Raw genomic sequence first — 23,545 nt, 5'->3', positions numbered from 1 at the left:
ACACAATAAGTACACACATAAAGTAAACAAAAATACAACTAAGGATACCCCCCCCCCCCGCCGCCCTCCAGAGCTCTTCAAGCTCGGGATTTACAGGGCAATCCCTTTGCCCTATAAACCTTGGGAACCCCGAGCCGCCGGGCTCGAGCCTCGCCCTCGCCTCCCCACCCCCGTAGGGAGTGCCCTTGCCACCAGCCCCAACCAGCTCAAGTCCAATCCTGGCCGGACACTGCCTTCCGGTTCCACCCCTTTTCCCGCCGGTCCCTGGCTCAGTCGGCGCGGAGCGCTCTGACTCCGCCCCTCGCCACGCCCCTCCACCCCGGGGGCCAGTAGCGGTCCCGCTTTCGGCGGCGCAGGCCCCGCTCCCTGGAGGGAGGACCGATGCCCGCCGCTCCGCCCCGTGCCGCACAGCCGGCCCCCGCCCGGCCCCGCCCGACCTCTGCCGCGCGCGCGACCCCGGCCGGCCGCTGCGGCGACAGCGCTTGGCGCGCCGAGTGGCAGCCATGGCTGTCGCCGTCGAGGGCGCCCGCAGGAAAGAGCGCATCCTCTGCCTGTTTGACGTGGACGGGACCCTCACGCCAGCTCGCCAGGTAAAGGGGCCTCGGGCGGTTTGGCGGCTCCCCGCCGGGTGTCACGCGGGCACCCGTGATCCGGCGTGGAGCGGGCAGCCAGGCGATCCCGGACACCCGCGCCACCCGGGGTGGAATGTGGAACGCAGTGGTGCCGGCTCCTGTCACCGAGGAGACGGGACCCAGGCCCTCCGGGCCTTCCCGGCCACAGCGCTCCGCGGGTGGGCGCCCCCGGTTCTTCCCGGGAGCGCAGAGGCCGGATCCAGTCCTGGGAGGAGCGTCTATGTCCCGGGCCCACAGGCTTCCACAGGCCCAGGCTGGGCTCTGGGATGCTCCCACCCCATTTCAGCCCTAGGATGCACGACTAGTCAGTCCTCAAGCTAGCCGAAGAACGCCGTGTTCAGGCGGAGCTCGGGGCGCTTCCAAAAGCCCACGGTCGCCCTCTAGTGAGGGCAAGAAAGGTCTTCGGACCGTTCCACCCTGGCGTCCCCAGGCCGAAGCCTGGGTTTAGTTTAAGCCTCTTAAGGGTTTTACCTTCCTTCCTCCTCAGGTCGGAGGGAGAGCTGCTTTTCTGATGAGTTTTGTCTTTTGTTGGTGGTGTCGTTTGGGCCCACCCATGTGGAGTGAGAGGCCCCAGGGCTACTCTGGTTACAAGAGGGTCACTGAGTCACAGCAAGAGTGGGAGTGTGTTTTCTATCTGCGCTTTATGGTTCAGCCTCCGATCTTCGCTCATCCAAAAGTTTTTCTCCCTTTTTCTCACCCTGGGTCGTTCCTGCCCATCCTTCGAGTAGTCCGCTTTCTCTTTACGGGGACCACGGGGATGACCCGAACATTCTTCCAGAGCAGAAACTGTTGGGAACCCAAGTCTTAACCTCCCGATAGCCCATTCCCATCTGCAGGAGAAATCAGCCACCTTTCTTTCCAGCAGGGATGGATCAGGATTGAAGATGCCAGGATCGGACACAGGGTGGTCCTGCCTTGGCACGCCTCTCCTGACAGTATGCCGCCCTGACTTGGCAAAGCGTGGACAAAAACTTCCTGCCAATCTGTTTACTGCTAGGCCGTTAATTTTTAATTATACATGTATTCGCAAGTGCATTATTTTTGTAAAAAGAATGCAAACATGAAAGTCTAAAGACCACTTTGACCTCACCAGTATCCTAGGGCCAGCCCCCCGCCCCCACCCCAGGTAATATTGTCTGGGTAGTATGGCTCCCTTTGGTGCTTTTATCTGGATCTCTCTGCCCATAGGAAATATTAGATGTTATTTTGTGAGGCGGTTACTGACTCGGCATTATCCTGCTTGTGGCTACCTACACCTTGCTTCAGACAGTTAAGTTTTAGGACCTTGCTTGCTGGGAGCACAGATCTGGCCTTATCTTATGTACCCTTGCCTGGAAATATTTTCGAGGAAGCGTGTGCCATTGTCCGGCCAATAAGCATGGGAGTTGTTTGCACTTTTCACTATTATAAACCCCAAGGAACTGCTGTATGTGCCTTCGGCAAGAGAAGTTGACATGCTATTTGACAGGGTATGGACATTTTAAGTTTCACTGGGTCCCTCCTAATTGCCTTCCGAAACAATTGAACCAACTTACACGTTCATGGACGGACGGCACTTGGGAGTTCCTGATCCCCCTACCATTGTCTCCAGCGATGGTCTTTGATAATCAGAATATATGGAAGTTTGAATTCTGACTCAGTTGTTTGGATTTCCTGAGTGGGGAATCTGTATGCACTTTGAACAATTCTTTCACCCCGTGGTAACTGTGATCCCCTTAAGGGGGCTCCCGCTGTGGCAGACATGTTATAAAAGGGGAACGAGGCAAAGAAAGGGAGAGAGCCCTTTGCTCAGTTACCTGAGCCAGAGCTTAGCAGGGGGACTTCTGGGGCCCCTGCCTTGTGCAGGTGAAGAATCTTTTACTTCAAAGATTTGCAACCAGAAATGTTTGTGGGTTTGGATATTTTTCAGATTCTGAGCATATACATGAGTTATCATGGCAGTAGGACCCACTTGTAAACACAAAGTTTATTTGTGGTTTTTTTGGGTTTTGGGTCTTTCTTTCTTTCTTTCCTTTTTTTTTTTTTTTTTTTGGTTTTTCAAAACAGGGTTTCTCTGTATGGCCCTGGCTGTCCTGAAACTCACTCTGTAGCCCAGGCTGGCCTCAAACTCAGAGATCCGCCAGCCTCTGCCTCCCGAGTGCTGGGATTAAAGGCATGCGCCACCACTGCCCTGCTCATTTGTGTTTATATATAACTGATAAACAGCCTATCATAAAGACAAGGCAAACACTCTGAACTAATCTTCTGTGTTGGAATTCCAAGTGTGTGCCATCACATCTGGCTTTACCATGGTCTACTGAGGACAGCTTATTGTAGCACTTTGTTTTACGTTTTATTTTTATATCTTGTGTGCATGTGTGTAACAGGACACACATGTGCCTCATTGAGGGCGTGGAGCTCTGGGATTGAACTCAGGTTGTTAGGCCTCAAGGCAGCTTCCTCCACTCACCGAGCCCACTCATTGGCTGTTATATGTGTTTTGTTTTGTTTTCATACCTTTCTTTTCAATCCAAGACCACATGCATTTTAGACGAGTGCTCTACCATAAGGATACATCCCAGCCCTATTCTGTGCGATATTTTTGTCTTTTTGTTGTTGTTGTTGTTTTTGAGACAGGGTTTCTCTGTAGCTTTGGAGCCCATCCTGCAACTCTGTAGCCCAGGCTGGCCTCGAACTCAGAGATCCGCCTACTTCTGCCTCCTGAGTGCTCTGTGCAGCATTTGTAGTGTGTTTCTGTTTTAATTCAACACTTCCCTTGAGGTCACCTGTGGAATTATGTTAGTGCTCAAGCAGTTCTGCATTTTTCAAGTCTGGCTTTCTAATTAGGGGTGCTCAGATTCACATGGAAGGTGGGCTCCCAGATTCTGAGCCCTAAGAGCCAAGTAGAGGTCCCAGACATTTTTGTTGTTGCTGTTGTTTTGAGACAGGGTCTCTGTGTAGCTCCAACTGGCTTGGAGCTCGCTCTGTAGACCAGGCTGGCCTCGAACTCACAGAGATCCTCCTGCCTCTGCCTCCAGAGTGCTGGGATTAAAGGCGTGTATCACCACCGCCCCGTTTGAGGTCCTGGACTCTTGATAACCAGAGTCCTTTTGTCCTTCCTGTCCCCCCACAGAAAATTGACCCTGAGGTATCAGCCTTCCTGCAGAAGCTCCGAAGCAGGGTGCAGATTGGCGTGGTGGGTGGTTCTGACTACTCAAAGATCGCTGAGCAGCTGGGTGATGGAGATGAAGGTAGGCCTGGTTGGGGTGGAAGGAGCATGGAGCTAGGAGATGCGTGGGCACCTGTCCCTGCTTCTGTGGGGCAGAAGAGGTGGGGAAGGAACAAGCAGAGGGCCCCACCCTTAACAGACATTTAGTGAGTACCTGTTAGTAGCCGGTGTGCTAGCTTCTGGAGAGACAGAAGCAGAGCGGTCAGCATCCTGCCCTTAGGTGGTGCACATTCTCCTTGCTCCCTGCTGAGTCTGGTTTCCATTTATTTATTTATTTATTTATTTATTTATTTATTTATTTATTTATTTATTTCTTCTTAATTTTTTTTGTTTTTCGATACAGGGTTTCTCTGTGAAACAGCCCTGACTGTCCTGGAACTCACAGAGATCCTCCTGCTTCTGCCTCTTGAGTGCTGGGATTAAAGGTGTGCGCCACCACCGTCCAGCTTTGTTTTTATCTTTGTTGTTTGTTTGGTTTGGTTTTGAGTTTTTCCAAACAGGGTGTAACAGCCCTGGCTGTCCTGGAACTCACAGAGATCCGATTGCCTCTGCCTGGAGTGCTGGGATTAAAGGCATGCGCCAACACACCCGGCTGATTATCTTGTTTGTGATAGTGAAAACTGAAATAAAACTTGGAGATCCATCTTTTCCCCCTTGTCCCTCCTCATTTGTTCTCTAGCAAGTCCAAACTCTCTGTGCTATCTGTCCATGCCTCCCTTTCTACCACACCCCTCAGCCCCGTGATCATCCACTACCCGGATGCTGCAGAGCACCCTAGCCAGGCTCCCAGACTCCCAACTGCTTCTTTAGCACTCAGAGCTGGAAACGGCTGTGCAATCCCCGTGGGCAACAGAGAGGGAGACTTTAGAAAGGAGAATGAAGTCTTCATGGGGGAGGCCTGAGGGAGCAGAGTGGAAATGGCGCCCTCTCCTGGGCATTCCTGGGAAGTCTTCCAGTAGAGGGAGCTGGATCTTGGAGGATGCTTAGAGGAGACACCAGGGGCGGGTCCAGGCTGAAGGTCCTACCTGAGCAATGGCCTAGAGGAGTGTCTGGCTGGCGTAGAAGGAAAGGATGCCAGAAAAGCCGGTTTAGGGTAGAAAAGTGGGTGAAGCCTGCCACACCGAACAGCACAGGCGTCGTCCCCCGGGCTTGCTCTGGGGTGACAGTGGGGGTCCTTGTCTCATGCTCTTTCTTTCTCTCCGACTTCTCCATGGGTCCCAAGTCATTGAGAAGTTTGATTATGTGTTTGCTGAGAATGGGACAGTGCAGTACAAGCATGGACGACTACTCTCCAAGCAGGTCAGTGGCACAGGCCTTAGCCGGGGCACCCCGCTTTTCCAAGCTGGTCCCTTCTGTCTTGCGTGTGCCACAGTGCGAGCCTTGTGTTGCTTACACAGACGATCCAGAACCACCTGGGGGAGGAGCTACTGCAGGACCTGATCAATTTCTGTCTCAGCTACATGGCTCTGCTCAGGCTGCCCAAGAAGCGGTGAGGCCCCCACTGAGCTGGGCTTGGGGGAAGAGAGTGGGAGTCCCTCACATGGAGTCCCTGGATGTTTTTTTTTCTTCTTTTTTTGCAACTGGGGTTAGAACCCAGGAACCTTGCCCATGCCGGGGGAAGTGTTCTAACAATGAGCTACACCCCCAGGTCCAGGACAACTAACTTATGCATGGGTAGATTCTTATATCCTGTGAAGTCCAAGGAGGCTGGTTCTAGATAGGACAGGATTTGAACTCAGAGCTGTTCTCCCTCCTGCCCATGGCCTCTTGCTCTCTCACCCCTTTTCTTCATCACCTCCAGTGGAACCTTCATTGAGTTCCGGAATGGCATGCTGAACATCTCCCCCATCGGCCGCAGCTGTACCCTGGAGGAGAGGATCGAGTTCTCTGAGCTGGACAAGGTGCCGTTTCCTGAGCAGCTACCGGCCCATAGGCCCTGTCCCTCACACTCGGGGCTTTGCTTTCTCGTCAGTAAAATGGGTTTTGAGGAGGAGTTTTGAGTTCAAACTTGGGCACCTTCTGTGTGTCATTTCTGCAGGTCCACCAGCCTCTTTCCGTCCCTGCTGGTTTCCTTTCCTTGTGACCTGTGGCCACCAGCCCCTAGTGACCCACGCTATGCCTCGGTACCGTTGCCACATTCCTACCCACACCAGAGCCAGTAACTCTAGGCTCCCATCTTCTTGTCCTCACAGGCCAACTTGTCTCCTCCAGGTCACCAGGTCCCTTCCTTTGTCCTCTGTCCCCTCTGCTTTCCAGCATGCCTTTAAGAACCTTTAAAACACATCTGCCTGCATCTCCCCAGTGACAAGCCTTCTGTGGCTCCACAGTGCTGGCTGGGCAGCGTCTCAGGCGCCTTTCACAGCCTGAGGCGTCCATCTGCCCTCCTCCAGCTCACCCTTTCAGCCTTCTGTCTGTAATTGTCCTGTTTTCACTCAAATCCAGAATACACCAGGTTCTCTTAAATGCCAGCTTTTTGTTTTATGTTTTTTTTTTTAAGATTTATTTATTTATTATGTATACAGTGTTCTGTCTGCATGCCAGATCTCATTACAGATGGTTGTGAGCCACCATGTGGTTGCTGGGAATTGAACTCAGGACCTCTGGAAGAACAGCCAGTGCTCTTAACCGCTGAGCCATCTCTCCAGCCCCTGTTTTATGTTTTTTGAGACTGGGTTTCTCCATGTAGTTTTGGTCCCTGCCCTGGATCTCACTCTGTAGACCAGGCTGGCCTTGAACTCACAGAGATCTGCCTGGCTCTGCCTCCCGAGTACTGGGATTAAAGGCATGCACCACCGACACCCGCCAGCTTTTGTTTCTTTTGTTGGTATTCGCCCATGTTAACCTTGAACTTGTGATCTCCCTTAGCTTCTCAAATGCTGGGGTTACAAGAGTGTGCCACCTCATTCAGCATGTACACTGCCTCCCTAAACATTACCGAGCATTCAGGGGTGGCGTGAGTTCACCCATCCACGCTCCTCATCCATGCTCTCACGCCGACCCAGCCAGCTGCGCTTCCCTTGCTCCCCATTGCAGCCATGGCTTCTGCTCATTCGAGAGATGGCCTTTCCTGCTTCGGCCCTGGGCCTTCCGCCAGGAGCACCACCCTAGACCAGGCTCGTCCTCTTCTCCACCCTCGCTGCTCCCCTCACACTCAGCCCCACCCCCCATTCTATGTCCTGTGCAGAGACCTGTGGTCCTGGGTAGTGCGCGGGGGTCCCAGGGCCTCATCCATGCTAGGCACGTGCCCTGTCACTGACCCACAGCACCCCTGCCCCAAGAGACATCTTCTTTTTGAAACAGTGCCGTCTTAGTGTGCAGCCCAGACTGGCCTCAGACTCACTGTGTCACCGTGCTGGCCTCCTATTTAACTTGTGACTTCCTGGTGGCTGGTATCATAGGTGTGTCCCACTGTGCCTCCCTGCCCTGAAATGCTCTGGGATGAATGGGCAGGTGAATTATTCCCATCTGGATTGGTGTGGAAACCAAGGCCCCGAGAAGTGGCTCTCATCCCAGGTCACTTAGGGAGTTGGTTGCAGAGTGTCGCTTTGATATGGCTGCCTGGTCCCAGATGTTTCCCTGAGCTTGGGCTCGACAGTGCCGCTCCCACAGCACATAGAGGTCTGTAGTGGGCAGTGGACCCAGAGTAAGGGGCTTTTCCTGTTGGAATAGTTAAGATTGATCATTGACAACATCCCAGCCACATGGCCCCTTCCCTGTTCCTCGGGGTTCCAGTCCTAGCTTTACTGGCTGGATGGCGATGGAGAACAGGTAATATACCTGGCCTGGAGCAGTAGGGGAAGCTGGGATATGGCTGGCATCCCTAGACCCTCCCCTCATCTCTGGTTCTTTCTCATCTCTCCTGAGATTAGGACGTGTGGATGTTTCTGAGAACTGTGTGCCTGTACAGTCCAAATGGCATGTGCATGCATGCTAAAATCTCCTTCAGACTCCAGGGAGGGGTGGCAAGATGCCTTCCTTAGATAAAGCAGCTTAGGGTCATGAAGCTGGACATTTTAGGGCTGGACTTCGTTCATGAGGCTGTCCAACCCTCTAGAGGAGAGAAGTGTAGCCCCCCAACCCTGGGCTCTGAGCTACTTTTCCTCAGAGCGTGGGCACCCCAGTGCTATCCCCGGGACACACCACCAGCTAAGGAGGCAAAATCAAGGCCAGCAGGGGGCTCACATTCTCTTGGCTCTGTTTTTCCTGTAGGAAAAAGCAGACAACGGCCACTAATTTCTTCTCTATCATTTAGTTCTGGAAATGGGTTCAGAGAGATCAGGTAACTTGCCTAGGGCCACAAAGCTAAGCAGCCTAGCCACCAGGCCTAGAACCCAGTCAGCCTGTAGATCCTGGGTGGGTCCTGCCTGGCCTGACTGACACTCTACCCCCATGCCCTCCACCTATCTTCTTACGCCTCCATACCCCTGTTGACGGGGGTCACTGATTTCTGGATCTAGGCCCCAGCACTGACGTTGAGGCCGGGCTTCTGTTTTCCCATCAGTAAAACCAGGGAGCTGGTGGGGGTTACAGGCATGGTATACAGAAGGCCCCCCGAGCCAATATACACTCTTCCCTGTACAGAAGGAGAAGATCCGGGAGAAGTTTGTGGAAGCCCTGAAGACAGAGTTTGCTGGCAAGGGGCTGAGGTTCTCCCGAGGTATGTCTTTGCTGCGGCGGGCTCAGGCTCAGGTACAGCAGGGGACGATATTTACCTGTGCCAGTTTGGCCAACCTTGTCCAGTGACCGCCCGATGTGGAGTGGTCCTCACCCTTCCCGTGCTCAGTCCAACTGACTAGGAAGTCAAGGGCTCTGCAGATCTTTCCGAACCTGACGCTTCTCAACCCTTGCCACCAGCCGCTCCCCTGAGGCTCCTGGGACATCTGGTCTCCCAGCTGCCATCTCGGCTTGTTCCCCAGTAGCCGGAAGGGAGAACAGACGCCATGGTCACTTAGAACCGACATTTGCGTCACCCTGCTGCTCAGTGTCCCCTAGGCACCCCCACTGTGGCTCGTGTCCCAGCTTACTGCCACCTTGGGTCTCCCTGGATGCCGGCTGAGTGGACCCGCCTTCGCTCCTGCCTGTTGGCCGCCTAGATGAGACCCCACAGGTCTCAAGTCCGCCCTTGGTGGCTCTCGTGGTTGTTGGATGAAGAAAGTGCCTTAGAGCCAGGCGTGGTACCACACATGTGTAAACCCAGCGGGAAGATGGGAAGTTCAAGGCCATCCTTGGCTACATAATATAAAGCCAAACTGGGTACAGGAGACTCTGTCCCAAAAGCAAAGCATGTTTTGCCCCAGTTAGCCTTGCGAGCTTCCCTGAGAAGTTGCCAGCCGTGTCTGTCCCTCCCAGGATTTTGTCCTAACCCCCACATCATCCGCAGGAGGCATGATAAGCTTCGATGTCTTCCCCGAGGGCTGGGATAAGCGCTACTGCCTCGACAGCCTGGATGAGGACAGCTTTGACATCATCCACTTCTTCGGGAATGAGACCAGTCCTGTGAGTGTGGCCCTTGCCCGGTTCCCCTCAACCCAAAGCACCTGAGGCCAAGGCCAGGACCCGGGGCAATGGAACAGACCTCTCAGGGGCCTCCCAGAAGACACTCAGTGTTCAGTGTTCCCACTCTACAGTTGAGAAGACTGAGGCCCAAAGAAGGCTAGACACTTGTTCCCACGTTATATAGCAAGTCAGGGCAGGTCTGAGAAGCCAGGTTGGTGGGATTCCTGGCAGGTCTGCCAGTATGGGAAGGGTGGCTCTTGGGTCTCGATCCCTGTAAGCACCTGTAATCCTGCCCTGTAAGCACCACCTGAGATCATGTCTTCTCTGTCCTTCCTCTGAATGCAGGGTGGGAATGATTTTGAGATCTATGCGGACCCCCGGACTGTGGGCCATAGTGTGGTCTCCCCTCAGGATACTGTACAACGATGCCGAGAACTCTTCTTCCCAGAGACAGCCCACGAGGCGTGACAGTGACCACAGCTGAGCGTTGGGACCTTCAAAGAGCTCTGGTCAGACCTGAAGAGAGAACCATGGGGTGCCCGGGTTCCCCTTCTTCTGGGCCAGCATGTAGCATCATATGGGACGCCACAGGCCCACCCACACAGAACTAGGGTCTGTGTGGCAACTGTCCCCAGCCAGGTGGCTCCTGATAAGACTTACTCCTGCACTCCATTGATGGCCCTGGACTCTGATGCTGCTGGTCTTGGGACAGAATAGTTTGCACCCCAGAGGGAAGCATGTGAGCTATGTTACAGGAATCTGCTGGCCACAGACTGCCAAGGGCAGAGTGGCACAGGGAAGGGACACTACCCAAGGACTGTCGCAGATATTAAAGTTCCAAGACAAGGTGTGTTAGGTGTGTCTGAAGATGCGGTAGTTCCTGTCACGTGCTCTTAGGGCCACACTTTCAGACTAGCAAACATAGGGACAGGGGCTTGCCCCTGGAAGTCTTTGATCCATTGGAGCCCCAAACATGGCCAACATGTCGTTTCCTTCCTCAGACCCTTCCCCAAGAACCCTCACACACACAGGCAGCCCGGGCGCAGGGTGGGTCACAGTTCAGTTTATTGCCAGTGTTAGGAGGAATGGGGAGTCCGTGGCTGGGGTCTGGGTGGAGAGGTTTCTGACTCGCCACTGCAGGGTCTGAGAGTAGAGAGGAGACCTGGTGCCCCTTGCCAGTCAGGCAGCCTCAGGCTGACGCCTGGAGAGGGAGGACCTGCTCACAGGAGGAAGGCCTAGGTGGCCCTGGGGCCCACCTGCACCAGCAAGTTCCCTGTCAAGGATCTGCCTGTCTCTGTCACCCAGTGCTGGGTTACAGGCATGTTGGGGATTTGAACTCGGGTCCTCAAGCTTGCAGAGGACGGTTCTCCAGGGACAGGCCTTGCTGGAGAAGCCTAGTTCACAGTGGGGTGTCAGGTAGGTAGATCTTTTCCAGTGTGAGGTTCTAGGCTGCTGGCCTCGGCAAAGGGTTCTAGGATAAGGTGGGGGTACAAACACCCCAAATGACTACCCTGTGGTCCCGGAGCTACAAGGCCACCAAGGAAATCACTGACCCCTTCATCCTGGACATCTAGGCCCACATTTTACTTGCAGACTGGTCTCATAAGGGTCGCTGTTGTAGCAGGCCCTTCTTGGGTCTGTGATCCCGCCTATCTTCATGTTAGGTAATGGGCTCTCTAGAAGGGATACATCTTAGCCCCAGAGGGACTCCAGGTAAGAGGGGCAGTCACACTTGAGGAATGGATGAGAGCCAGCTCAGCTACTGACCTGTCAGGGATCTATAGGAGCCATTGTATAGCTTTGGGAAGAGGGTCTAATTGGGGGCGGCAGGGGGGGGGCAAGGCCAGTGGTCTCCCTGGCTGAGGACAATTCTTGCGGGTGCCTGGACCTGGCCTTGTCTGGGGTGACATGTCAGTCCGCTGCTGCACCCTCCGCCGCCGCTGTCATGGCCAGCACTGGGCAGGACATCCACAGAGTTTGCGGGATGGAAAGGATGGTTCTGCCCGAGCTGGAGGAAACCATGTCCCCAGCTCACCTTGGGGACGGAATGAGCTTGGCTCCCCCAGCTCAGGGAGGAACCTAGGTCCATGGGATTCCAAAGAGCCTCTGCTGGCTGAGGAGGGAGGACTGGTCTGCGACAGGAGCACCTACGTTTCCTCCTGCTCCCGGCTCTGTTCTCTCCAGGGCACTGAAAGGACGGGTCCGGGAGATGAGCTGGCCCTGAACCTCCGTGTTTTGCCTTCTTGCTAAAGTTGGAGGCCCCTGCAAAGCACTCAGAGGCCTGGCTCCTCAAAGGAAGGGTCCAGGCCACAGCAGACACCCAGGTCCGGCACAGGAGACGGGCGCTCAAGCAGACAGGACTAGGTACCGGACTGAGTGGGTCTGAGGACAGCAAGGAACAGGCTCATGGGAGAGGGGTCTCTCTGGCTTCTCAGGGACACGACACAGACCCACAGAGACTCAGTGTATAGATAAGTGGGCAGGAGGGCGAGAAGGTCCTGTGTTTCCGTGGCAGGGTTGGAGGAAGGAGAAACAAGCCAAGGCAGAACTAACTGGTGGCTGCGCTCCATCCAGCCCTAGGCCGGATCACACAAGTCGTGGGTCACAGGTGGGTAGAAGCACACATTCACGGCCACAAGCACGGACGGACAGACAGACAAACGAGCACACCCAAGGGCTGGTCAGCAGCACACTGGGAGCACAGAGCTGGCTGCTGCCTGCCTCCGCGTGGGGGATAACCCCCCCACACACACACACCTGCCTAGGATCCCACAACCTGGCCAGACCATGTCTCGTGGGGAGTGTGGGGGGTCAACTGGGTGAGCACCACCTCTACAGCCTGAAACTTCTGGTTCTTGGGTGGGATGGGACACATCTTGTAGGTCACCTCATCGCCTTCCACGGGGACATACTCCCCCTCGATGCTGGTGGACAGAAGGGGAAAGGATTGCATCAGCAGACCAGTCTCCAGAGAGCACTGTGGCTCTTAGCCTCCCTAGACCAGGGACCCTCCAACTTCTCAGAGCCCTCATTTTCTAAGCTGTCAAGGAACAATCTGGGAAATCCCCCTGGGGACTGAGGGAAGCAGGTCTGGCTCTCAGGACTCCCAGTATCTTAGCCTAGGACCCCAGGGCCTCAGCAGTAACTACCAGGGTTTTGGAGACTACCTGCTGATCCCTAACTGACCCCAGCCCACCCCGTGTCTTAGCACTCCTCAGAGCAGGAGAGCCAGCAGGAACACCCACCTCCACAGCTAGGGGAGGGTCCGGTGAGGGGAGTAGAGAGGACTCACTCAGAAACATGCACGAAGATGTCCTCAGAGCCGTTCTCCGGGGTGATGAAGCCATGGCCTTGTGAGCGTGAGAACTGCTTACAGACGCCCTTGAACACGGGGCCAGCTGAGGCCCGAGCTGTCCTGGGGAGAGGGTAGGGGATTGGAGCTGTGGCCTGGAGAGCCTGTTCTTGGGGACACACACACACCCCCAACAATACTGCCATGGGGCAGATAACAGAGACTGGGGCCCAGGGCAGGGTGACGGCCTGCCCAGTGTCTCAGTGTAGTGTACAAAAACATCTGGTTCCTTGTCAGTGTCCCTCCATCCAGATGTTTAGACTTGCATGGCTTCCACTTGGAAGATTTCTGAGTGAAGCTAGGGGTGTAGTTCGGTGGTGGATGGTTTGCTTGCCATGTGTAAGGCTCAGGCTCCATCCTCAGAACCAATGAATTAATTAATTAAAGAAAAAACTAAAACCAAGAGGCACCTCACCATCTCGTGGCAGCTGAGCAGTGCCGGTCATTAATTCTCATGTGCTATTTATTAAGTATCTGCTCTGACCTTGGGTCAGACCCAGGACAGTGCACACTTGCTATCTATCCAGAGTAGTAACGATAATAAAAAACCTTGCAGCCAGTCACAGGAGCGCATGCCTACAACCCCCAGCATTCAGAGATCTGGAGTGAGACAGAGCAGTTCAAAGCCCTGTCTCAAAACAAAAACAGAGATGAGGAGATAGATGGCCCAGTGGGTAAAATGTACTTGGTGCCGAGACTGACCACCTGAGTTTGAACCCCCGAACCCACATGGTGGAAGGAGAGAACCCGCTCCTGACACGTGGTCCTCTGACCTCCACACACACGGGCTGTGGTAGGTACACACGCACACCACCAACAGTGATCAATGTAAAGCCCTTTGGTTCCCACACACCCTCCCCATCTGACCACACGCAGTCACCTCCCGAGGCCCGAGGCTGGTCCCTGGCAATCCGCTGCCCTCCCCTAAAGGTTCACTGTACCCCAATCCTTCTGCAACACTCAAGTCCACTTTATTTATTTTATTCTTGAGACGGCCTCACTGTGTATCTCTGGGCTCTGTATCTCAAGTCCCTTTCCCCTGATGAATCTTCAAACTCAGCTAGGATGTCCTCACTCACTGCACCCCAGGCTAAGTCCTTACCTAGTGTTCAAAACCCCTCTGAATGGAAGACATGGCTTATTCATTCATCCCTTAAGCTCCAGTCACAGCTCAGTCACCGGATGAAGGAGTGAGTGAAGGGACTCTGAAGTCACTGGAAGGTGACACAGCTTCCTGGGAGGACAGGAAGGCTTGGCCCTGGCCTGGAGAAAGTTCAGAGGACCTAGGGGAGGGGCAGGTACTCACGCTGAGTATGTCCTGGTCCTTTTGGTAGGCAGAGGGCTGGGCAGGTCCCGAGGAGCGATGCCGCCACCGCGTTCCCAGATCCGGCTGCCCTCCCTGTGGAAGGGGAACGTGGGCCAGACAGGAGACTTGGGGGAATGGAGAGGTGGGACCACTGGGGTGATGTAGGCTCGGATGTCATGGTGGGGCCAGCAGGAGAGCCTGGTGGGCTCTGGGGCACAGGGGCCGGTGAAGGACTCTGGCGTCCTTTCGGGCAGGGCCCGGCCTTGCCCTGCTCAGTGGCCTCACCAGCTGTGGACTCCGTCTACAAGAGAAGAGAGAAACCAGTGAAATGCAGCCAGGGAACAGCTCTGGGTACTGGACACAAGTTGAGAGGATTGTTGAGGCCAGCCACTCCCAAAGGCAACCTGCAGCCCCACCCTGCCTCAGGATCCTCACCAGGAAGACAGAATCATCACATAGCTCAGCGCCTCTGAGGCTATGGCTTTAAGCCGAACCACCAAACGAAAAGAAGGGATTGGGGAAGTAACTCAGCTGTAGCCTGCGTGCCCAGCCAAAACCACATAAAACCAGGCACGGGCCTGGCGTGGTGGCGCACGCCTTTAATCCCAGCACTCTGGAGGCAGAGGCAGGTGGATCTCTGTGAGTTTGAGGCCAGCCTGGGCTACAGAGTGAGTTCCAAGACGGTTAGGGCTATGAAGAGAGACCCTGTCTCAAAAAAAAAAAAAAAAAAAAAAAGAAAACACACACACACACACACACACAGAGCAGGCATGATGACGCATCTGTTTAATAATCCTGGCTCCAGATTGTTCTGGATTCCACCGTAAGCTTGAAGCCAGCCCCATCCATATGGGACTCTGTGTCACAACACAAAACAGAACCTGCTTTAGAATCCCTAAATGCAGCTGTGGGCACAGTGGCTCACACCTTTAATCCCAGCACTCAGGAGGCAGAGGCAGGTGGAGCTCTGTGAGTTCGAGGCCAGCCTGGTCTACAGAGTGAGTTCCAGGACAGCCAGGCTACACAGAGAAACCCTGTTCTCAGAAAACAAAACAAAAGAATCCCTAGTTCTTCCAGTTTGCAGTTCTATGACTCAGGGGTCTGGAGGTGGGATGTGTGGTGGCCAAGATTTGGCGTACACCTTAGTGGTTTCAAACTCACACACAGCTCTGGGTTCAGATTGTTACTATGATTTGGTGACCTCCCAGCGATGCCCACCTGACAAGAAGCGTGGGCTCTTCCTGGCTGACCGGCCTCAGTCAGTACTCGGGACCTTTGATGTCATGTCCTGCCCTCTGCTGTGGGTAATGCTGGTTCCTGTGTTCTAGGGAGGTTACCCTGAGGCCCAAACGCCATTCAATAGGCCAAAACAGGAGCTTGCGAGCACATGGTGAACTCTTGGAACATGGTCTTACTTTTCATTAACCCAGTTTCTGCCTCTCAAAATGAGGTTGAAGGGCTGGAGCCGCAGCTCAGGGGAGAGAGCGCTTTCTTAGCACGCTCGGAGCCCTGGGGTCTATCCACCCCGTCAATAGGGGGGTGGGGGTAAGAAAACAGCCCAGATGCCTACGGAGACCGGTAATTCCCTAGAGAGGTGGTATCTGCTGAGGGTTCAGTGATAGTTCCTGCCTGTGAGCATCAGTAGATGCTGATCTCGTTGCTGGACCAGTGCTACTGTTTACAAAAAAAAAAGCCTCTTGTAAGTTATTTCATTGTCTTCCATTGTGACATCTTAGGGCCCGTTACCTTGAAGACCTTGGGAAATGATGTACCTCTACTGAGGAGAAGACTATAACTCTTTGCATGTCCCACCCATTCTTCCTCAAGAGCTTCAGAGTCATGGAGCCTAAGAGATGCCACTGTGTGGTGACGTGGGGAGAGACAGGTGGCCTGCAGGACTTGGCAGGACCTCAGGGCCAGGAGACCTCAGAGCTGCTACTACGAGCTGCTGACCTTGGGCCTCAGTTCCCTCATCTGTGAAATGGGACTGATGGATGACCCGGCCCCTCTCACTGGTCATCCTGAAACTTGGCTGAGCCTGTAATAGGAAGGCCCTTCTTTAGCTATAGTCACAAAGACAGGAGCAAGGCAGCGTCCCCAACGCCCCAACCCTTTATTCCCTCACTGTATCCTCATTTAAGGAAAAAAAAAAACACAAAAGTCTGCTTTTCTCTAGGGGTTAAACTGCCCCTGAGCTGTATCTCTAGCTCTTAGCCATTTTTGTTTGGTTGGTTGCTTTACCAAGACAGGGTTTCCCTGTGTAGCCCTGACTGTCCTGGAACTCTCTCTGTAGCCCAGGCTGGCCTTGAACTCTGCCTCCCGAGTGTTGGGATTAAAGGCATGGAGAAGATTGGCTTAAAGATCAGCTACTTTAAGTAAAGCACACGTAGTGCTCTTCCAGAGGCCCCCAGATTGTTTCTAGCACCCACACCGTGGCTCAAAACTGTCTGTAACTCCAGTTCAGGGGATCTGATGCCCTCTTCTGGTTTAAAGGGTACTTCATGCACTCGGTGCCTGCACTCATACACTCATGTGCAAAAAAAAAAGAAAACTCGCACATGAATATTGACAGCAGTATTGTTCACAACGGTCACAACGGCTACCACCGAAACACCCCAGAGCAGATAAAGAAAGGGAAAGCCAACAGCCTGCTCCCTACCAGGCTTAGAGCAGAATGTGGCTCCTAAGCAGGGCATGAAATACTGCTTCCGGTCACCACACACAAATGAACCTTGGGAACACCCCTCAGAAAAAAGCGTCCCAATAGCACACATCAGGTGGATTTGCTGTCACGGGGCCGGGTTGGGCCGGTGGCCGGTGTTGACTTAATGATAGGTCATTTCTTTTAGGGTGCTGACTACTAAAAAACGTTTATTCAGTAAGCACTGTGGTGACAGTCGGTGAATCCACTGAGCTTTGTGATTTTTTTTTTTTTTCCCCTGATGCTGGGCCTGGTTGCCAACTAGGCAAGCTCTCTACCACTGAGCTCCACCCTGATTCCAAGCAAATAAACTGCACAATATGTGAACTGAATCTCAATAAAGCTGTTGCCAGAGATAAGGCAGGCACCGAAGTCCCCAGGATCACCCAGCCGGAGAAGCCCTGGTCCCAGGCCCTGGGTTCCCTCCTGGTGAGGGAGACAGTAGAGAAGACATCCTTGCTTCCTCGGTGGGAACTAGGGCCACTGGACCTTCCCACTACACTTTCCCAAGCCCTGGTGGTGTGCTGGGCAGTGCAGTGGCAGCGGGCAACGGGAGGTCATTGGGGGATGAGAGGGGAGGAGCCACTGTGGTTACCAAGGAGATGCAGGGGCTGTGGGGGGCTGCCCCACCAGCCAGGTGATTGTCGCTGGGGGGGTGTGGGCAGCACGCTGAGCTGCCAGTGAGAAGGGAAGGTCACACACACACTGCCACCCGGGTGGGTGAGCGCTGGAAGAGGCAGCAGCAGCAGGGGCCAGGGGCGGCCCCCCTCAGGAGCCACGGAAAGAGCAAGCCTTCCCAGGGCTCTTCACCTAGGCTGAGAGGACTGGAGCTGGCTAGAGGAGGTTTCTACTTCAGGAAGCTTCTCCCAAGCCTGGCCTCAGCGACCTAGCTAAGGAGCTGAATGAAAATAGGCCCTCCCTCCTCAGGGGCTCTTCCGAGGTGAATGTAGGCGTGCCACGCAGGTGCTGCACCTGGGAGAATCAGTTCCTTACAGACAGGCTGGTTCCTGACTGGCGGGTGCTAGACCATTTCCCTCTATTCCCCTCCCTCCCTTAAGGACTGTTCCTCTGCTCCTGGCTGGCTTCCTTGCCCAACAGCTCCCTTTCCTTGGTTTAATTCCTGCCGCGTCCCTTAAGGGCTAATATTATTACCCCACTTTACAGACAAGAAAACTGAGTTCAGGTTAAATCAATCACGGGCACAGTGTCTGAGGCAAAAATCTAAACCAGGACAGACTGAATCTGGACTTTGAAATGGTGTGTGTCACTTGATGTGTGTGCATGGGTGTGGTGGCCATGGTTTCATGTTGAATGTCTTCCTCTATTGCTCTCCACTTTGTTTTTCAAACAGTGTTGCTCTCTCAGCCAGAGCTCACAGATAGGGCAGCCTGCTGGCAGTGAACTTCAGGAATCCCCCTGCCTCTACTCTCCAGTGCTGGGTTACAGAGGTATTCTGATGGGCTTGGCTTTTTACAGGGGCGCTGCGGAATCCAAACTAGGTCGCCCTGTTTGCATGTCAGTTCCTTTATTCAGCGAGCTCTCCCCAGATCCTTTTTGCTTTTTTTATTTGGAGTTGGGGAGGGTTAGGGTCTCACTATATCAGTTGTCCTGGAACTTCTGACGTAAACCCAAACTGGACTAGAATTTACAATCCTCCTGCCTCAGCCTCTCATGTCCTGGGATTATAGGCCTGCTCCACAATGCCTGGCTACTATTACTTTTTCTTTTTCAAGATTTATTTTGCTGGGTGGTAGTGGTGCACTCCTTTAATCCAGCACTTGGGAGGTAGAGGCTGGGGGAATCTCTGTGATTTTTGAGGCCAGCCTGGTCTACAAAGCAAGTTCCAGGACAGCTAAGACTATTACACAGAGAAACTTGTTCTAGAAAAAATTTTTTTTTAATTATTTTATTGGCTGGTTGGTGGCTGGCACACCTTTGATCCCAGCATCCTGGAGGCAGAGACAGGCGGATTCTGAGTTCAAGAACAGCCTGGTCTACAGAGTGAGTTCCAGGACAGTCAGGGCTACACAGAGAAAATCATGTCTCAAAACAACCCAAAAAAATTATTTATTGGGCTGGAGAGATGCTCAGAGGTTAAGAGCACCGACTGCTCTTCCAGAGGTCCTGAATTCAATTCCAGCACCCACATGGTGGCCTCATAACCATCTGTAATAGACCTGGCACCTCTTCTGTATATATAAATACATTTTAAAAAATTATTTTATTATTTTCAATTACATGTATATATGTTGTATTTGTGTATGTGTCATGTATAAGTGCAGATGCTACAGAGTTGCAGAAGAGGACGCTGGGCCCTCTAGAGGTGGAGTGACAGGCAGTGTTGAGACTCACAACATGGACTCTAGGAAGTCAGGTCCTCTGGAAGAGCAGCACCTCTCCCAGCACTTGGGAGGCCTAGGGCAGGCAGATCTCCGAGTTTGAGGCCAGCCTGGTCTACCTAGCTTATTCCAGGACAGGCAGGGGCCACACAGAGAAACCCTGTCCTGAAAAGCCATAAGTAAACAAATAAATAAATATTTTAAATTTTATTTGTTTTGTATGTACATGTTAATATGCATACATGTGTGCAGTATCCAGAAAGGCCAGAAGGGGGCATCAGATTCCCTTGGAGCTAGAGTTACAGGTGATGTGCTGGGCGCCAGACTCTAGTCCCCTACCAGAGCAGCAAGTGCTTTTAGTGGATCAGCCATTGCTCCAGCCTCCTCAAACACGCAGTCCTGTGACCAAGGATGAACTTTGGACCTCTGAGTACTGGGATTACAGGCTTGAGCAGTGATGCTCTGGTTTGCTCGTCGGGGCTCTATCCTCTCTGGGACCAGAAAGGGACCTGGTTGGAAAAGCTATGTGATACCTAGAGAGCCCGGGGAAGATGAGAAGAAAATGCAGAGCAGCCTGCAGCTTGGGCTCTGTCTCCAGAATGTTGATGCAGGAAGGGACAAGCAGCATCAAGGCTTTCATTGTTTGGATGCCAGTACGCTATGCAAAAGCCTTTTGGGGTTGTTTTGGTTTGGTGTTTTGTTTTACATTCTTTTATTTTCTTAGGGTACTGGAGAACTGAAGCAGGTCTTAAGTAGTCAAGTCTAGCCTTCGAACTCCTAATCTTCTGGGTTATTATAGGTATGTCATCACACCTAGCCTTTGTGGACTGGGATAAAACCCAGGACTCATCCAGGCCGGGCAATGTGAGATCCAGAACCTGACCCACCAGGAACAGGCATGTCCTTGGCCATGCATGGTGGCTCTGGCCCACCACATGGCTCTCCATTCCCCCGGATGAAATCCAAACTAACAGATTACTTCTGCAGTGGTGGGACCAGAGAGGCGAAGCCAAAGAACCCTCAGGACTGTTTGGAGCTAACCTAAGGTGTGATACATGTCACGGGGCCATAGCACTCAGGACAGTGAGTCAGCCCTGGCAAGAGGTGACTAGAGCCAGCTGGAACTTGGCTCCAGTTCTCAGACATCCCTCTAAAACTCCCTCTAAAAACTCCCTCCTAAAAACTGGGGTACAAGTGGATGTCTTGACAGTGAGAATCCCCCTTCAGTGTGGCGCCTCAGTGAAAGCAAGTGGCTCCCCATCCACCTGGGACGGGCAGCCGTCACTCACTCTCTGGGCTTCACCTTTATCCCTAGACACATGAATCATTGCTGATCCAGATGCCCAATGAAGGCCAGTCCAACTCTCTCTGAGGTTAAATACTCACGTGGGCATACACAAAGAGCAGTTCCCAACCTACAAAATCTACCCACGCCCACACACAAGTACACACACACACACACACACACTCTGTCTCTCACACTCTAAAATGGATTGAGAAACACTGGAGCAGTCTACACAGCAGAGGCAGCCTTGACCATAGAGGGTCCCCATCTAGTGTAGAATTTGAGACTCTCTGGCTAGACTTCCTGCCGCAAGTCTCTGCACCTGTCAGGCTCCTGTGCCATTTGTGCCTCATAAGAAGCCTAAAACAGTAATTACCACCAACGTACCCATTCCTCAGAAGAGTAAACCAAGGCCCAGAAGGGTGAAGAGACTCACAGAAGTCACCCAGCTGGCCCAGCAGCCCTCTTGAGCCCTGGAGAGGTGTGGAAGAGGGGGTGTGAAGCCAAGGCAAGGTGAAAAAACCCTCAGTTCCCTGGACAAAACTTCCCCACCTCCAGCCTCCCCCAGAGAATGATGTACAGGGCCAGAGAAGAACTGGGGAGCCAGGATTTGGGGTTCTATTTCTGGTGTTGTGCTGACTCAGACCATGACCTTGGGTGAATCACTCACCAACTCTATGAGGCTTAAAAACAACTCCCCCAATAAAAGCGTTCCCGCCAAGTCCCCATTATGGGGCGCCGCTAGGGAGGAATGGGTACATCTGTTTAAAAATAGAAAGGCAGGGAACACAAGGTAGGTGGTGGAGGAGCTGGTTGGATGTCTTAGGCTCGTCCGTGGTGCTGGGTCCTGGGAAGGTGACAATAACCTTGAGACCACCTACCTGGCTCCTCCCTCCCCCAGCTCCTCCCTCAGACACTCCTTAAAACACATCAGGGCCAAAACTGCTCTTGCAGCTGGAGGTGACCTAGTTAAACCTGATTCTTTCCCTCCATGCTCTGTGTGTGTGTGCTGTGTGTGGTGCGTGTGTGTGTGTGTGTGTGTGTGTGTGTGTGTAGGTGCTGTCCCAGCAATACTAAAGACTAATGACTGAAGTGACCCTCTACTCAACTCCTGGTCACATGTCCAGGCAGCTCTGGAGCTGTTGTTCCTAAGGCTTTGGGCTTCTCTGGCATTATTCAGGGAAGGAAAGCCAGGATATCACCTAGAACCAAGTTCACAGACAAGCTCCACCTCACCCTGACTGTGTGAGCCTAAGCAAGTCACCTTCCCATTCTGCCCTCTCCCCCCCCCCAGGATCATACTGTCCAAAGTCACACTTAGTGGCCGAGTGGGGATGCTCAGTGTGGTCACTGTTAAGCCACCCCCTGCCTGGTCACTGTCGTTTCCTGGGGAGGGATGTGTGCAGACCCCACCCCCTGATTTCAATCCCTCACCTGGCTGTGGGTGTCCCCAAGCTGCCTGCCCACAGGGCTCTGGGTCCTGGACACCAAGCTTGTGACTAGTGATCGTGACCAGCTGTTAGGTCCAGAGCACCCTCTGCTGGGTATCACCTGTAAAGGGTGGGCACACTTAGGGTGGGTGGGGGCACTCTGTCTTTGGATGGCTGGCAAAGAACCTACTCCATCATCTTTCCATCCCTCCGGATCCTTGAGGGCCACTAGGGAGCCCCCTCCCTAGCCATAAGCATCTTCAAACCTATCGTTTTAGCTGTCTGTCCCCAGGCCTGGGACAAAACTGGTGTGTTCTCCCGGGACCCTTTGCCTCTGGCTTCTGTTTGCACTGTTTGTGTTTTTTGAAGGTGGGGCCAGTCAGACGGATGGAAAAGAGGTGTTTTTGGGAAGACTTCAAGCAATGTGGGGCAAGAATGGGAGGAGACACTCAGAATCCTCGCATCCAGAGACCTCTGGGATGGAGTCAGGTTTGGGAAAGAGCCCACCCCCCAACCCTACCACCGACCCTGCCCCACAGGCCTGGAAATCTTCCTTCCCAGGAAAGGCCCTGACTGGATGGCATCCAGGCAACCGGTGCAGGCTGTCAGAGAGGGCACCCACCCCCCCACCAGGCACACGTCCTTCTCCCCTCCCCCAGCCCCAGCGGATGCAGCAGTTCACACTCTGGATTTATTATTGTTCTCAGTCCTGTCCCCTCCCCCTCGGGAAGAGCCTGGCAGCCTGGCAGCCTGGCAGGAACCTGCTGTCTCCTTGTGGGTGCCAGCATCGCACCTTATCTCCACTCAGTCTCCTTGTATCAGGGTCAGACCACTCAGGGGCTCGATGCTAGCCAAGGCCAACCTGAGTCCTTGCATCCCACAGCAAGGGTGGCCCAGCCGCCTGTCACCCCTGCCCTACAGTGGGCTGTACCAGGCAAAGGGGGAGGTCAGAGCTAGCCCAGCAAGCATGCAGGGGGGGAGCAGGGACTCAGTGAGGTGGCATAAAGGCAAAAATAACACGGGGCCATCCCTCCAGCCAGTTGACACAATTATCTCTGCCATGCTCGGGGGGGAAAATAGAGTGAGGAGGAGACAGCTGCTCTGGGACCCTTGCCTGCCTCAGGCGGTCGGTCCCTCTCCTCTGCCCTGGCCTCAGTGCAGATTCCAGGGGCAAGATCCAGCAGTGCTCCGGACTGGTCTTTTAGGGTCTGGAAGGAGCCATGGCTTTCCCTCACTCAGTCCGCAGACTGGAGGCTGCGGCTTGGCAGGAAGCAGCAGTTATCTGCCTCTGAACCCAGACAGAGTCCCAGACACAGGCATTCACACGCATTCAGACGCGGGGGAACCACCGCGCTGCCTCGGCTTTTCCCAAGGGTCAAGGGGAGAGAAGGGAAGGGCGGTGGGCTCCTCCGCATCCCCGAGGATCCTCTTGAGCAGAGCTGGGGTGGTCCAGCTCCGACCTTTCCAGCCTACACCACAACCCTTTCTTGGCACCCACCGCCCTCGCCCCCTGCCTCTGCCACAGTTTCCATCACAAGCTTCCTTCAGGTCCCCCGGGGCTGCCCCTTACCTCGCCCTGGCAGCTGGGGCCAGGCACTGCCTCCCTGTAGTGGGCAGCACCTATCTCTGGACCGCGGAGCTGGCTGGCAAGGCTCACGTCTGGATGATGCACTGCCGTGGCGTGTGTGTGTTGTGTGTGTGTGTTGTGTTGTGTGTGTGTGGTGTGTGCAGTGAGGCACCTCGGCCCTCACTCACTCACACACGCCTCCTGCTGACGTCAGGATATGCCTGAGGGA

At 53.9% G+C, this 23,545-nt stretch overlaps 2 protein-coding genes across 4 annotated transcripts; one reads left to right on the top strand and one right to left on the bottom strand.

Moving 5' to 3' along the window:
• The first annotated feature begins 381 nt into the window (after positions 1-381).
• Pmm1 (phosphomannomutase 1) lies at positions 382-10,186 on the top strand. 3 transcript variants are annotated; one of them, XM_037197694.1, is made up of 8 exons: positions 435-590; positions 3,745-3,862; positions 5,063-5,139; positions 5,238-5,329; positions 5,642-5,741; positions 8,422-8,497; positions 9,221-9,336; positions 9,748-10,186. In XM_037197694.1, the coding sequence occupies exons 1-8, from the start codon at positions 504-506 to the stop codon at positions 9,802-9,804; spliced, it is 723 nt and encodes a 240-aa protein (XP_037053589.1). In that variant the 5' UTR covers positions 435-503; the 3' UTR covers positions 9,805-10,186. The 3 variants fall into 3 exon arrangements, with proteins under 3 accessions (XP_028727062.1, XP_037053589.1, XP_028727061.1); XM_028871228.2 differs by having other exon boundaries at positions 9,682-10,186; XM_028871229.2 differs by lacking the exons at positions 5,063-5,139; positions 5,238-5,329 and having other exon boundaries at positions 382-590; positions 3,745-3,792; positions 5,699-5,741; positions 9,682-10,186.
• Positions 10,187-10,936: 750 nt separating this feature from the next.
• Csdc2 (cold shock domain containing C2) lies at positions 10,937-14,270 on the bottom strand. Its single transcript, XM_028871231.2, is given in 4 exon segments — positions 10,937-12,260; positions 12,629-12,751; positions 13,995-14,154; positions 14,157-14,270. Coding segments are annotated over 4 exon segments (462 nt in total). The 5' UTR covers positions 14,173-14,270; the 3' UTR covers positions 10,937-12,097.
• Positions 14,271-23,545: the final 9,275 nt, after the last annotated feature.

This window comes from Peromyscus leucopus, chromosome 20 (assembly GCF_004664715.2).
Source record: "Peromyscus leucopus breed LL Stock chromosome 20, UCI_PerLeu_2.1, whole genome shotgun sequence".
NCBI lineage: Eukaryota > Metazoa > Chordata > Mammalia > Rodentia > Cricetidae > Peromyscus > Peromyscus leucopus.
This window is presented reverse-complemented; position numbering and strand designations above follow the sequence as displayed.

Coding starts and splice junctions, on each gene's coding strand:
- Pmm1 (XM_028871228.2), top strand. CDS start 504: ATGGCTGTCGCCGTCGAGGGCGCCCGCAGGAAAGAGCGCATCCTCTGC. Junction 3,863..5,062: donor GCTGGGTGATGGAGATGAAG/GTAGGCCTGGTT, acceptor ATGGGTCCCAAG/TCATTGAGAAGTTTGATTAT. Junction 5,742..8,421: donor AGTTCTCTGAGCTGGACAAG/GTGCCGTTTCCT, acceptor TTCCCTGTACAG/AAGGAGAAGATCCGGGAGAA.